Raw genomic sequence first — 13942 nt, 5'->3', positions numbered from 1 at the left:
TCGACCAGATTTACACGTTGGACAAGCTTCAAATCCAGACAAGTTTGTAAGCCAAGTACAGGTACAACATCATGATCCACAACATGAACTACAGCATCATAATACTTCTGTTTGTATTCTAACACAACGCGAGTCTTGCCAATAGTTTTGACTTCATCCTTGGAGTATGAGATTAATCGCGACTTCGATTTGCTAATATTCCTGATTCCTGCTTCTTTGCAAAATTTCTCCGTGATCACATTACACTGTGCCCCTGTATCTATCTTGAAGTCAACGGAAATGTCATTGATTTTCACTCGAACCATCCAGTCCTGTTCCCTATCCTTGTCCGTGGTCTCGATTCCGTATGCTAGGAATTCGTCATCTGACAGTGAATCTCTATCTGCATCCGAATCGGACTCATGCTGGAGCATGTGTACACGGTCTCTCCGACTTTTACACATTTTTTCAAAATGATTCATTTTCCCACATTTTCTGCACTCCTTACCGTACGCTGGACAGTTTCCTCGAGCATGAGAAGTTCCACAGCGCTTACATTTTCCTTGCCGTGGTTTGCTTTTGTCTCTATCACGTGTCGGTTTGTTGTTATTATGACGCGAATTTCCTCTGACACGCCTGAACCCGCCATATGCTCCTTGCGCGACCACGTGATTTATAGCTTTCTCATCTGCGATATTTTTAATCTGTGATTCACTGGCTTCATTAGCACGACAAATGTCTATAGCCCTCTGTAATGTAAGGTTTTCTTCTCTCAACAGTCTCTTTCTTACAGAGTCACTCTTGATCCCGCATACGATCCGATCTCTGATAAGAGAATCTTGTAAATTTTCAAACTCGCAACTCGCAGCTCTTTGTTTTAGATCAGTAACATATGCATCTATGCGCTCACCTTCTTTCTGTACCCTGGTGTTGAACATGTGCCTTTCATATGTAATGTTCTTCCTCGGGTTGCAATAAGCCTCGAATTTCTCACAAATGTCCGCGACTTTTTCTTTATCTTTGTCATCCCAGGTAAACGTATTATAAACCTCAATGGCTTCAGCGCCAACCACGTGGAGTAAGGTCATAGCCTGCACTTTATCATCTTTCTTCGCCGTTCCGGACGCTATATTATATATGTCGAATTGCTGCTTAAATCGCCTCCAGTTCTCCTTTAAGTTTCCGTTTAAGTTGAGTGCGGCTGGAGGGTTTAACCGGTCCATTTTTCTTCTGACACCATGTAAGATTCTCAACAACACTTGTGCACAGTTGCCATCTTTAATACACACTACATGACGTCACAATTACAAGGACACTAATACAGTTCACATGACAAGCGGCATAACTCTGTAAATCTTGTTACATATGTATTGTGCATTTATTCATTATTACTTAATCATGTGAATTTCAACCAGAATGTAAATCTTGTGGCTTTCATTTAATTATTACTCATATTCTTATATTCTGTTACTGAAGATGGGACTGATTTTTTGCCTATTGGAAGTTGACTTTTTGTAGTGTACAAACGATGCACTTTTTACAAAAATTTAATGTTTACACTTACACAATTTTAGATTATTTACACGAAACGTTTTTAAATGAAGATTTAGATGTATTTAGTTTAAGCAATTTTGTTGATAAAGACGTATGTTTTATATGTTTACATATTGAATTTTAAGTTCGTTAAATAGGGCGTTCAGTGGTGCCCCATGTCAGGGATTACAACCCCCTTAGCACGCAAAAGATCGTTTCTCTGGTTTTCGAAAAAGGGTAGGCTCATTTGGAGGGAGTCAGAAGAACTTTAAATTATCAAATGCCGGTCATATGACCTAAACTGAGTCACAGATATATCCTAAAATACTGCCGACTCGGCGTTAAGCAATAATAAATCAATCTATCCATCCATCAATCTATTAAAATCAATGTTACAATCATCCAATAATCAATCGAACTTTACATTCTTCTATTTAAATAGATGCTACAATCATCCTGGTATTAAATTGATACAAATTTAGAACTTCAAAAAACATAACTATTAGTTTTCAATAATTTTCTTGTAAGCATCATTTTCAAACATAATATATTCTGTCTCTACGGTACCACATCATCATTTTTATCATTTTATCACGAAATATATAGCTACATGTGCCTTGGCTTGTAAACTAGGTTCAATCAAGGAAGAAATGTGTACCTTGAATTAGTCCAACTGGTTTATTGACAAACTAGCAAATTTTCACACAACAAGGATTTAACGTTTCGAAAATGGTCGGGGTCTTTCGATTCTTCGAAATTAATACCGTTTTCTCGTATGTCGGACAGTAATGACCTAAACTATGATGCACATTTTTATAAACTTTAATTAATCGTGATATACTTGTTTTGCTTCAATTTGGAAATAATAACACTTCATCACATCATCAAAAGATCTGGGACAGACTAACAGTGTTTATTTATACATGTAGCTCTTACATGATGGACTATAATAAAAATTAACTAACCAGAAAGCACTTGGCAGACGACGCCGGCATCCTCTCCGTGTACACAGTTGTGGGAGCCACGCGAGTTTTGGGGGCATTGAAACAAATCTGTATCCGAATCCGTACAACGCAGCTCATCCATCCAAATGTGTCCAGATCCTTCTCCAAAAAAGGCTGACCCCTTAGCTTTCGCATTTGCCCTTTGAAATCAATAACCATCACCGTCATATTCAAAATGAAAAAAAAAACCAACTTCTAGTCGTACTAAAATCCCAAGGGGGGGGGGGGGAACTTAAAAAGGTCCATATTTTAAAATACTTTTAATTAACACTCCGTCATCTTGCTACAAATAAAGTGAAATTCAAATGGCTTAAATCTTGATGAAATGCAACTGGCAAAACGCTGTAATACATGTACCTCTGGTTGTGAGTAGCCTTTGTGCTGAGTAAAGAAGATATCATCCACATGCCTAGCATATAAAGGTCTTTTAACTTCTGGGTCATTAACTACGTCAGACGCAACCTTTGTTCAAAATAGCCTCTTGATGCGCTTCTGTCTATTAAAATTCTACATTTCTAGGACATTCTGAATTTAATACCTCTTAATTTCTTTACCTTGTCTAAATACTTTGATGATATTCATATCTGAGAACAAGTATTATCTTCTAAAGTTATTCCCACAGGTACATATTGTCTTGACATACCTATTGGTATGCAAAAAGAACAATTTGCAGGCTCAGTAAAGGCGTCTGCTTCTTTAAAAATAACCCTGCACCTACGGCACTCCATTCACTTGATATCTCAAAACATTGATCACTTATTGTAATTCTAGAACTAGAGGCATTCAAAGAATAATAAAACTAGTTTTGAGATAATTCAAGTTATATTAAATTTTCCGGAACGCCTCTAGAATTCTAAGATTTGTTGTTTTGAATACTAGGATTTTACAATTTGCAATTGTTCCGGACACGTTAAAGCAAAGTTTGAAAAAGTGTTAAAAATAATATAATAGGAATTATTTGCAGAAATTGGGGGTTTTACGATAAGATTAATGTTTTGAGACATCTGGTGTACGAAATGCGTAGGCGCAGCGTTATTTTCAAAGAACAGGCCATGTAATCAAGTGAATGGAGCAGATGCCATTACGGAACCTGCATACCTTCACTCTTTTACATATCAGTTAGGTATGCATATTGATAAACCAAGACCCTGGTCCTGTGCTTATTTATTTACATAATAAACATTTGGTCACATGCCACCTTTGCCCCGAAAATAATTTCCAGGTTTTATTTCAGACCCGTTTCAAAAATGAAAACTTTCTAAAATAATCTTATAAGCAAATAAAAAAAACATAATTAACTGTCCAAGTCATGGAATTTGCCAGTGCTCTACCTTACAGCAACAAAAAGTGGGGAAGCCAACCAGCATCTGAAGGGAAATTTGCTATAGCAAAGTACTACATGTATACTCAAAAAAAGTGCCCCCGTCTCTGCTTTCTACGGGAATGTATTTCTCTGCTTCAAAATTAAAGCTGCCGGGGTTAGGGTGAGGACATATTCTAGAGTCGCAAGCAAAATTTGTATACAGAATATCTTCTTGATCTTTTCTGAACTGTCCTTGCTGCAAGATCAATACACTGTCACACCTTTACATACCTTACACCATCCGCAAACTTCGTTTGTTGGTTGTTATAAAGGATAATCGAATAAATAAATAAAAGTATTCTGAATGTTATACAAGTTACTTTGTTACCTGCTGAATCCGAGCATATGACAGACGACGGCGGCCTCTTTGTCATCAAAGTTGTCATCGCACACCGTTCCCCAATAACTATTATAAAATACTTCCACTCTTCCCTCTGTATCAGACGTTCCGCCTATTAATCTAATATTTGGTGACTGGGCTGAAAGACATAATATTCATAATAAGAAACTCAATTATTTCCACATCAAGTTACACCATATTGATATAATTATATCAACAGCAGTTTTGTATATGGAACATTCCTCTTGTAAATAAATTTTTCATAATTTATAGTTGTTGCAAATTCGGGTTTATTTAACGTTCATCAGATCATGTTAAAATCGTCAAATACAACTAATTTTAACTTGAATATTATCTAATAGTTATACTCAATCAATAGTAGCTATGATGGTGATGGTCATAATTGTTTTGTTGCTAGCCAAGCCCTATTAAAAATTTATCATAGTTTACTACAATTTACAAAAGTAAATACTTTGATTTAAAATGGAACTTTACTCAAGAACTTTTATCGAGAGTTAGAGCCTTTATATTTCTAAAATTCTGGAAATAAGAGTAAATATACAAGTAATATTTCCATTTAATATCAAAAATATTATTTCATGTTCTGAGAAAATAAATATAAGAATTTGAAATTCGTAGTAAACATACCTTGATTAAGCATAGTAAAAACTTTGATTTACTATTATAGTGAAAACTTTGATACTACAGTAAACTATATTTAACTATTATTATAGTATATTTTTTTTTGTTAGGGAGGGGACAGTCTAATGTAAGAAATGAGCTGAATGAATCTTCGCTGAATATACATGTATATACATAACTAACAATAATCTGCGTTTCTTATTCCTTTGCATACATATCCAATTGTAAAATCAAAAGTAGATGTGATCTCGTTGCGAGAAACGACTAGGCCTAGGTCTTCCGTCCGATTTCTGAAGAAACAAGATGATATCTTGACTTGGTTGATTAGACAAGGACGACTAAATATAACAGGAACAGATATTTATAGATACACATAAGAGGTGAGATCTATGAATTTTAAATAACTTTTTCGGTTCTTTTTCAATGATTTCCAGTGTGACCGGAAGTGTTAAAAATGACTTTAAATTCCACATAAAGTGTGTAAGAATCATCTCTTAAAGTTTCGATGAATTATACTGATTTTTCGACAACTTCCGGTTTGGAAGACGAATTCGAAACTTCCGATGGAATTAGTATCACTAAAACACTTTATAAGACTCTACCATGGACACTTATGAATAAAAAAAAAATGCATTTCTTAAACTACTTCCGGTGTACAACAGAAGTGACAGCAACAAAATTGAAACACGTATGTCTTATCAATAAGTCACGATCAATTATCTCTGAGAGTTTCAGAGTCAATCTGAAATAGTTTCTGGGAAAACGGGGGGACAAAATTTCATTTTTAAAACAGACAATAGGCCCAAGGGCCTTAACGATCACCAGAGTATAATACAACACTGTAAAGGATCCATAGAAGTATAAAACAAAACTGACAAATGAAGCTACATGTATGTTGCCCACGAGTTTCAACAATCTGGTAAAAATACCCTCTCTTATTGTAACGTGCGAGACCCGAGTGATCTCCTTGGTATCGTAATTGGTTTTCCAAAGTTTTACAGGGGTGATAATGAGTGCAAAATATACAAATACTACGGACATTTTTCTAATGTGCAAGGTATTTAATATATAAATATACGTTTTTGTCTCTTGCCTAGTGCTACAATTAAGTACACAAAGAGAGTCTTGGCTCTACAACATGGCGATTTGCCACTTTTCACGAACTACAACATGTACCCTAGTCACCATGGCACTCTGTAATCACTTGATCACTTTGTTAAGGTATAGAAGAACTTTATGCAGTGTCTTGCCGACTTAACTCTGATCTCCATGACGTTTCATGACAATAACTCATCATTTGTCAAACAGGACACTATAGTATACACATTCTGTACACAATTGGCCCTATCGCTACAAAAATAATCTTTATGTCAATCTTTTATACTGTTTTCCCGGCAAGAATCCGACTTTTAGCATGTTTGGCTCATTCAAACCAAACATTCAATTTAATTTTGTTTATATACAGTGTATATAAAACATTCTATCTTGTATTCGCATTCAATCAAATAACCTGTTATTAAAATTATATACAAGGATTTCTTGATTAACACAAAGGGAAGTAACTCTCATTTGCTTCACTTGTTACAATTTGTACTCTGTCTGTCTCTAGATACCCAGGAACAGAGAAAAGGCATATTTACCTTAAATTGCATGTATTTATACAATTTCATCTATATTATGGCATTTCGATTCTTTGCTTACATGTAATACTCGGGTGCAGAGATTTTCAAAGTGCTATATAATCAATAGAGCCCCGACCAAACACCAGAACCCCTGACCCAGGACCCATGAAATTCACAATTTTGAAAGAGGTATCCTTGCTTATCATAACGATGCATTTAGCTTGATTTAGCTTGATTGATTAATATCCAGGTGCAGAGGAGAACATTTTTAAGAAATAATGCATGTTCACTATATATTCAACAGAACCCATCTCTAGCACCAGAACACCTGACCCTGGGTCATGAATTTCATAATTTTGGTAGAGGGCTCAGTGCTTATTACAATTGTGCCAACAATGTCCAGGAGTAAAGAAGATTGCTTTAATTTTGATGGTTTAGCACCACCCCTCAGGGCGGGGGGGAGGGGGCCTGGGGCCATGAATTTCATAATTGTTACTTACCCATAGATGCTATATGTCAAAATTGGTTGAAATAGGCCCCATGGTTCCAAAGAAGAAGCTGAAAATGTTGGCACACGACGACGGACGAAAACAGATAGCAATAGTCACCTGAGTAAACTCAGGTGACCTAAAAATCGGCCATAACTTGCGACTTAAAGTGACGTCATCGAGACGACGATAATTTCCGACAAGGTTGAAAGCAATATCTGTAAGATCTGAAAGTTTCATTTACACCATATAAATCGACCGAATAGTTCTCGAGAACATGCCTGCACAAAAATCGGTAAGAAAAAAAATAATATATATATGTAATAGGGAAAAAGGAATCAGGTTTTCCGTCTCCAACGTAAGACCTTAATTAAAAAGTTTATTGTGTGAGACTTTACTCACTAAAACAGGAAAGTAGTGCTGATTTGGTTTGCGTAATTGCTTTCAAGTGTTTGTTTCATTGAAAGGCAAGTTAAGTGTTTTTAAAGAAATGGATTACGATAAGGAAGTGCAACTTTTATGCAAAGTTTTTTAAATTTTATGACATCACCATAGCGGACCTGAAAATTCAGAACTAAAGAACAAACACTTCCAGATGTATTCTAATTTCTAGAGTTTTTGCATCATCGATACAAACAAAAAACTACATACATGTAGCATGATGTATGCCATAATTACTGGTATCTACTGTTTGGAATGTTCTATGGGGATTTTTTTATGCAAACATGGATCCAAGCAATTTTCCTAACGAATTCAAAACTGCGTCTGTAATTTCTCCAGTGCATGCATAAAAAATTTCAGTGCATGTATGATGTCTGTATTTAAGTTCACATGAGCTGTAAGCTCAAATGAAGTTATATAATTACCCGGAGTCTGTCTGTCTGTAAACTTTCGAACTTCGTCTCAAGAACCACTGGGACAATTTTTACCAGGCCAATTTTTAGCAAAGTTTGCGCAAAGGATATTTGGTTAATGGGTTCAAAAATCATTCAAACTAGAGCTGTCCAAAAGGGACAAATACCTCACAGGGTTTTCAGAGAAGGTGCCAAGTCGCTAATATTAGTATTTGATGGATCTCATGGAGAGGTGTTCACAATTTGTTTAAACATTTAGAGTAAAAATTTATCGGTAATTACTCATTATATTTTTTAATGAATGAAACTAAGGCGCAGCCTAATAAAATATCAATACTTTTTTTGTATTAATCAATAACATTTGTTTTATTACATTGAAAAAATAAATAACAATTTTTCAAGTATTTCTCTGTTGGAAAGTATAGATGCATTATTTATCCATTTCTTCTACAATAAATATAGGTCAAGATCTTGACACATCCTCAGGTCACAAGCAATCTTTGTGTGAGGTGGAAAATCCCAACATTATTCTCCATAAGAAAGATACAGACCGGACATGGATTATGAACTTTTTCATTCAGTGACCTTGAACTTGCCCAAATGACCTTGGGTCAAAGTCATGACACATCCTCAGGTAATGAACAATCTTTGTATAAAATGTGCACTCACCAAGTTTATCCATTAGAAGATATGGACCGAACACGAATTATGAACTTTTTCTTTCAGTGACCTGAACTGCCCATATGACCTTGGGTCTAGGTCATGACACACCCTCAGGTCATAAGCAATCTTTGTGTAAAATGGGAACACACCAAGTTTATCAATAAGAAAGATATGGACCGGACAAGAATTATGAACTTTTTCTTTCAGTGACCTTGAACTTGCCCAAATGACCTTGGGTCAAGGTCATGACACACCCTCAGGTCATGAGCATTCTTTGTGTGAAGTGGCAGATTCTAATGTTCTTCCGTTAGAAAGATATTAACCGGGCACGTTTGCACAGACAGACAGAAAGACGGACGGACAAGGTGATTCCTATATACCCCCCAAACTTCGTTTGCGGGGGGGGGGGGGGGGTATTATGAAGGGTCAAAGGAAGATAATAAAGAAAAGGTAAAAGTAGGACCATGCATGTCATTTAAAAATCTTGGGACAGAAAAAAACTTAATATGTGTAAGCTTCCTGATATAGTGTAGATTCTAAATTGTTCAAAACTTAGTCTCCAGGGATAGGGTGGGGAGATCAAAGTTTTACATGAGCATATTTAGCGAGAATACTTTACCTAAAAAATTATATTCTCAAGAACAACTAGACCAGAAAACGATAAAACATGGGTAAGCTTTTTGACATACTGTTGATTCTAAATTGTTCATATCAATGGCTCTAGGCAAGGGTGAGGTCACAATAGATCAAAATTTTATAGTGGGAATTTAGGGGGAAAACTTTGAAAAGCTTCTCAAGAACCACTGATCAAGAAAAGACTGGGAAAGTGTGGTTTCCAAATTATTCAAATCATGACCCCCGGGGTATGATGGTGTCAGAATAGAGTTCAAAATTATTATTTGGGATAAATCTGAAAAAATCGTTGTTCAAATCATTGCCCATGGGGTAGGGTGCAATCCAATAGGAGATCACGTTACTAGTATTTTATATAATGGATGTATACAGGGAAAATTTTCTCTAGAACAGTAAGATCCTGTTGGTCATATTGATATTGAAGGATCCCTGTTATGCATGGATCCATTGACCCAATTTAGCCAGGATGGACCCCAATATAGGGTGACAATTTATAATCCGATTAAGAAGGGGGGTCTTTTAAAAAATCTTCTGAAGAAAGCAGGACTAAAGTGACTTAGGTGAGCGATGTGCCCATGATCGTATTGTTTTTGCTTATAGTCATCGAAGTACGATGAGATCCTTCAACAATTCTAATTAATTTTCACAATAATTTCTTTGTATGTCTTCTCTATTGATATAAGACTATTCAGATAAGTCATTAAGGAAAATTTTAAAACTTTCTAGTTTGCAATACTCTTAATCATAACGGCATTTTATGCAAAAAAAAAATATATATTCACCGTCAAAAATATGAAAATTCTACCTTTGCTGAAAATTGACTAGCTTGATTTACTTGGTAATTACATTCTTCACCCTTATCCTCCATGGGCGTGATGACAGTGTTTTATTGTTCATGTATATAATCTAGATAAAATAGCAGTTATTTACTATAGGTGTTCTAATTTTGCAGTTAAGCAATTGTATCAATCATATACTTCATGCTTTCATGGGTTGGTGTATGCAACAAACTATATCCAGTTGGATTTTAGCTCTACTGGTCAGAGGCCAAAAGAGCTTGTGCGATAGCAAGGTGTCCGTCGTCCGTCTGTCTGTAAACAATTTTTCAAAATGCTACTCCTCCTACAGTTTTAGTCTGATTTCAATATAACTTGGCACACGAGTAGACTACACTAAGTTATATAAGTATCATTATCAATTTTTGATTTCGATAAACGGTGTTGCCATGGTTACTAAAATTAGAAATTTCTGAAATACTCAAAACGCTATTCCTCCTACAGCTTTGGTCTGATTTCAGTATAACTTGGCGCACAAGTAGAATACACTTCAATACATATTTTTTTTATCGGTTTTTGATTTCAATGAACGATGTTGCCATGGTTACTACAAATACTTAATTTTACTAATGGCATGCAAATAGACTACACTGAGATTCATAATTTTCTTTATTGGTTTTTGATGAATGATGCTGCAATATATTATCAAAACAGAATTTTCTGTAAAATTCTTTCATATGGCGACTCCTCCTATACAATTTTAGTCTGATTGCAATAAATCTTGCCACAAGAAGAGACCTAACCTTCTATTTATTGTTGCAAAGTTTCAAGTCCATGTGCTACATATTGTACTTTTAAGTACAAAGCAGTAGAGCTACAGTCTCGTCAGAGGCTTCTGTTTTTTTTTTAAGATAAGCCTCTCCACTAGAGATGAACTCAGAGTGACCGTATGGATATTACTCTGGCTCACAGGTTTTCTATGAATGAGTATTGTGATATAAAATGATGCATGTAATGCTATAGATAAGTTAAAAATTTTGATTTTTGCAAACTTATACATGTATACATTAGGGCTGTGTATTCAGCAAAAAAAAAAATCGATACGAAACGATACAATATTTTATAATGCGATATCCGATATATTGGATTCTTTAACAAGTCTATCAAAAAGTCTTATAAATCATTCAATGCATGAATTTTATAAAAAACTAATTGTTTTATAATCCATTTCGAAGGGCTCGTCTCACTGTCTCTACAAATTAAACTTCAAAATCAAACTTTTAATGACTGTAAAAACAATATGTTAAAAAAAGTTGTCTATGTATAATATTATAATATTTATCTAAGATGTCCTATCTCCTTAATGATTATGTCATTGATCAATTTTAATTCAAACAGTGAAAATCTAATCTTTGGTGTTTTTTCACAGAATTATGAGAAAATCTACTTGTCCAATACGTATTGGAAGTTATTTTTTCGATACGATACATTCTTAAATATCGATACGTATCGATATATTGATACAGCCCTAGTATACATGATTCCTAATTTCAACTTTAGTACTTTAAATACAAATAGAGGGAACAACAGTGCTACTTTTATAAGGATCCAGTTAACGAAATTCAAGATACAACCAGCACGCAAACAGAAATCAGAACAAATCGAAACGGTTGATTGATTGATTGTTATTGCTTAACGCCGAGTTGGCAATATTTCAGCCATATTTCGGCGGTTAAAGTTTATGTTCCGGGTTGAAAGTTTTTTGGGTTTCCCTGGCGGCCCCCAATGAGCCTTCTCTTTTTCGAAACCCAGAGAAACGATCTTTTGCGTGCCAAGGGGGTTGTAATCCTTGACACGGGGCACCATTTAACGTCCCATCCGACGGACATAATTTTAAAAATATGAAAACTGTTAAACTTGTAATATAAACAAATTGTTAATTAAAATAAATAAATCTAAATCTTACTGTAAAATTCAGTTTCCTTCAAGTATTGTAAAATTGTATGAGTATTAATATTTGTAAAAAGATCATGCATTGTTTGCACATTATTAAATAGTCTGCTTCTTACAGGCGAAAAATCAATACATTCAAAAAGTATATGATGTATAGTCATTGCACAGTCGCAAGATATACATTCAGGTTGGTGTTCCCTGTTTAGTAAATGTGAGTGAGTAAACCTTGAATGTCCAATTCGTACTCTTGATATAATTATGACTTCATCCTGACGTTTCAGGCCAAAATCAGATGACTGGTTAACTTTGTTTTGTATTGCATAAAGTTTATTATTATCACAAAATTCCCAAAATATTTGCCAAAGAGAGTTTACATAAGTTTTTACTAAATATTTGAGATCAGTGTAAGGAACTTTAAAACGTACAATTTCATAAGTGCATATTTTGCAGCACTGTCAGCTTTAGTATTTCCAGGGATACCAATATGACTTGGAATCCAACAAAATTCAACAACTTTACCTTGTTTAGTGAAATGAAAGTACTTCAATTGGTTAAAATATCTAGAATGTATGGATGGTCAATGTTCATATTGTCAATGGATTGCAAGCAAGAGAGCGAATCTGAAAAAATTGTAAAGGAATATTGAATGTAATCAAAAGCAAGTTGTATTGCCTTTGCTTCAGCTGTAAATATTGATGCTTCATTCGGAAGTCGTGTAGATATAACATCTTTTTTAACCACTGCTGCAGCAGCAACTTTGTAAATCGATACGGTAAAGTTTGGCCAATATACCCTATTTGGTCGTCATCATTTGAACGTAAGTGGAAAAAAAAGATTTACTTACCATCACAGAATGCTATTAAAGGTATAAAATTTAACCAAATGGTCAATAGAATACAAATATTCAACAGCAATAGTTCCATAGCTCAGAAAACGTTCGCTATGCTGGCCATATAAAACACCTACAAGAAACAAAAACTGCGAGTTATAAGTTCTAAAGAGAGAATAAAGGAAGTCAGTACTTCTACCGGATCTCATACTTGTGCAAGTACATATATATGTTACGTGCAGTTTGGATTCGCAACGACCATTTTGGAAGACTTTGCCAAAGGGGGGGGGGGGGGGGCTGAATAACTTTTACGGTCTCAATGGAAACATTTTTGTCAGGGTGGTTTAATTTATTATCTAATTATATTTTTTTTTCCAAACCTTATCTAACATACTGAAGAAAGTAACCTATAATTGCATATGTGGTGTGTTGGCCTCGAGTCAAGGCCATAACGAAAGATACTAGTACATGTATCTAAAGTTCAATGGTATTGGATCCCTATTGCTGTTCAAGCCAGAATGAAAAATGACTTAGTAAATCTCCAATTCTCTCATTAAAACCAAGGTCACATCTTAAAGGTTACAGTTTTGTACATGTAGCTAAAAAAATAGCACATACAAGTATTTCTAAACTCTCAAGTACTGATTACTTCAGATATCATTTTAAAATTTTTACTCCTTTAGAGTTGTTATAATCTTGACTGACTACAAACAAGAAATACCTCAAAGGTCAGATTTATTGTGGTAGATAATATACTAATAACTAGCAATCTCTGAAAATACATAAATGACTAGATCAATAAAATGTATTCATGCTTTTGCAGTATTTCATACCATTGAAAGGTATACGTATATCTAAAATGTCGCCATACCAGTCTTTCCAGCCATTCTCTATAAAGATGAGTTTAGGTCAATTCTGAAAGGTCAAAATCATCGAAAACCAAAATTCTTAAGGCCAAAACAATGTCTTGTATTTTACAAAAAAAAAAAAATTACTAGAGAATTGCAAAATACCAGCTCTGTCTGGGAAGTGATAATGCTTTCCATGTTTAGAAGTAGTTAACATAAATTGACAACTTTAATGTACATATACAGCGTAACTGGCAAATCATGGGTTTAATGATTAAGCTTGTTTGTTTGTTGTTTAATGTTCCTCTGGAGAATCTTTCACTCGTATGGAGACGCCACCACTTGCCGGTGGAGGACTACAAATTTTGACCTATACTCGGCACTTAGGACCTTTGCGTAGTGAGGGATCTTTTTT

General features: G+C 34.8%; 1 protein-coding gene across 1 annotated transcript in view; it reads right to left on the bottom strand.

Annotated features, from left to right (window-relative positions):
* LOC133172194 (A disintegrin and metalloproteinase with thrombospondin motifs adt-1-like) overlaps positions 1 to 12784 on the bottom strand; it is a 52566-nt gene extending 39782 nt beyond the window's left edge. The window contains exons 1-3 of the mRNA XM_061307041.1: positions 12695 to 12784; positions 4208 to 4358; positions 2478 to 2656 (exon numbers count right to left, since the gene is read on the bottom strand). Coding sequence (XP_061163025.1) covers positions 2478 to 2656; positions 4208 to 4358; positions 12695 to 12773 — 409 coding nt within the window. The 5' untranslated portion in view covers positions 12774 to 12784. The remainder of the gene's footprint in view (positions 1 to 2477; positions 2657 to 4207; positions 4359 to 12694) is intronic.
* Positions 12785 to 13942: the final 1158 nt, after the last annotated feature.

Source organism: Saccostrea echinata, unplaced genomic scaffold (genome assembly GCF_033153115.1).
Source record: "Saccostrea echinata isolate AGI-Se365-2 ecotype Australia unplaced genomic scaffold, CSIRO_AGI_Sech_v1 ptg000054l, whole genome shotgun sequence".
In the NCBI taxonomy this organism is placed as follows: Eukaryota; Metazoa; Mollusca; class Bivalvia; order Ostreida; family Ostreidae; genus Saccostrea; species Saccostrea echinata.
Note: the sequence above shows the minus strand (reverse complement) of the source record. Positions and strands in the feature narration are given on the sequence as shown.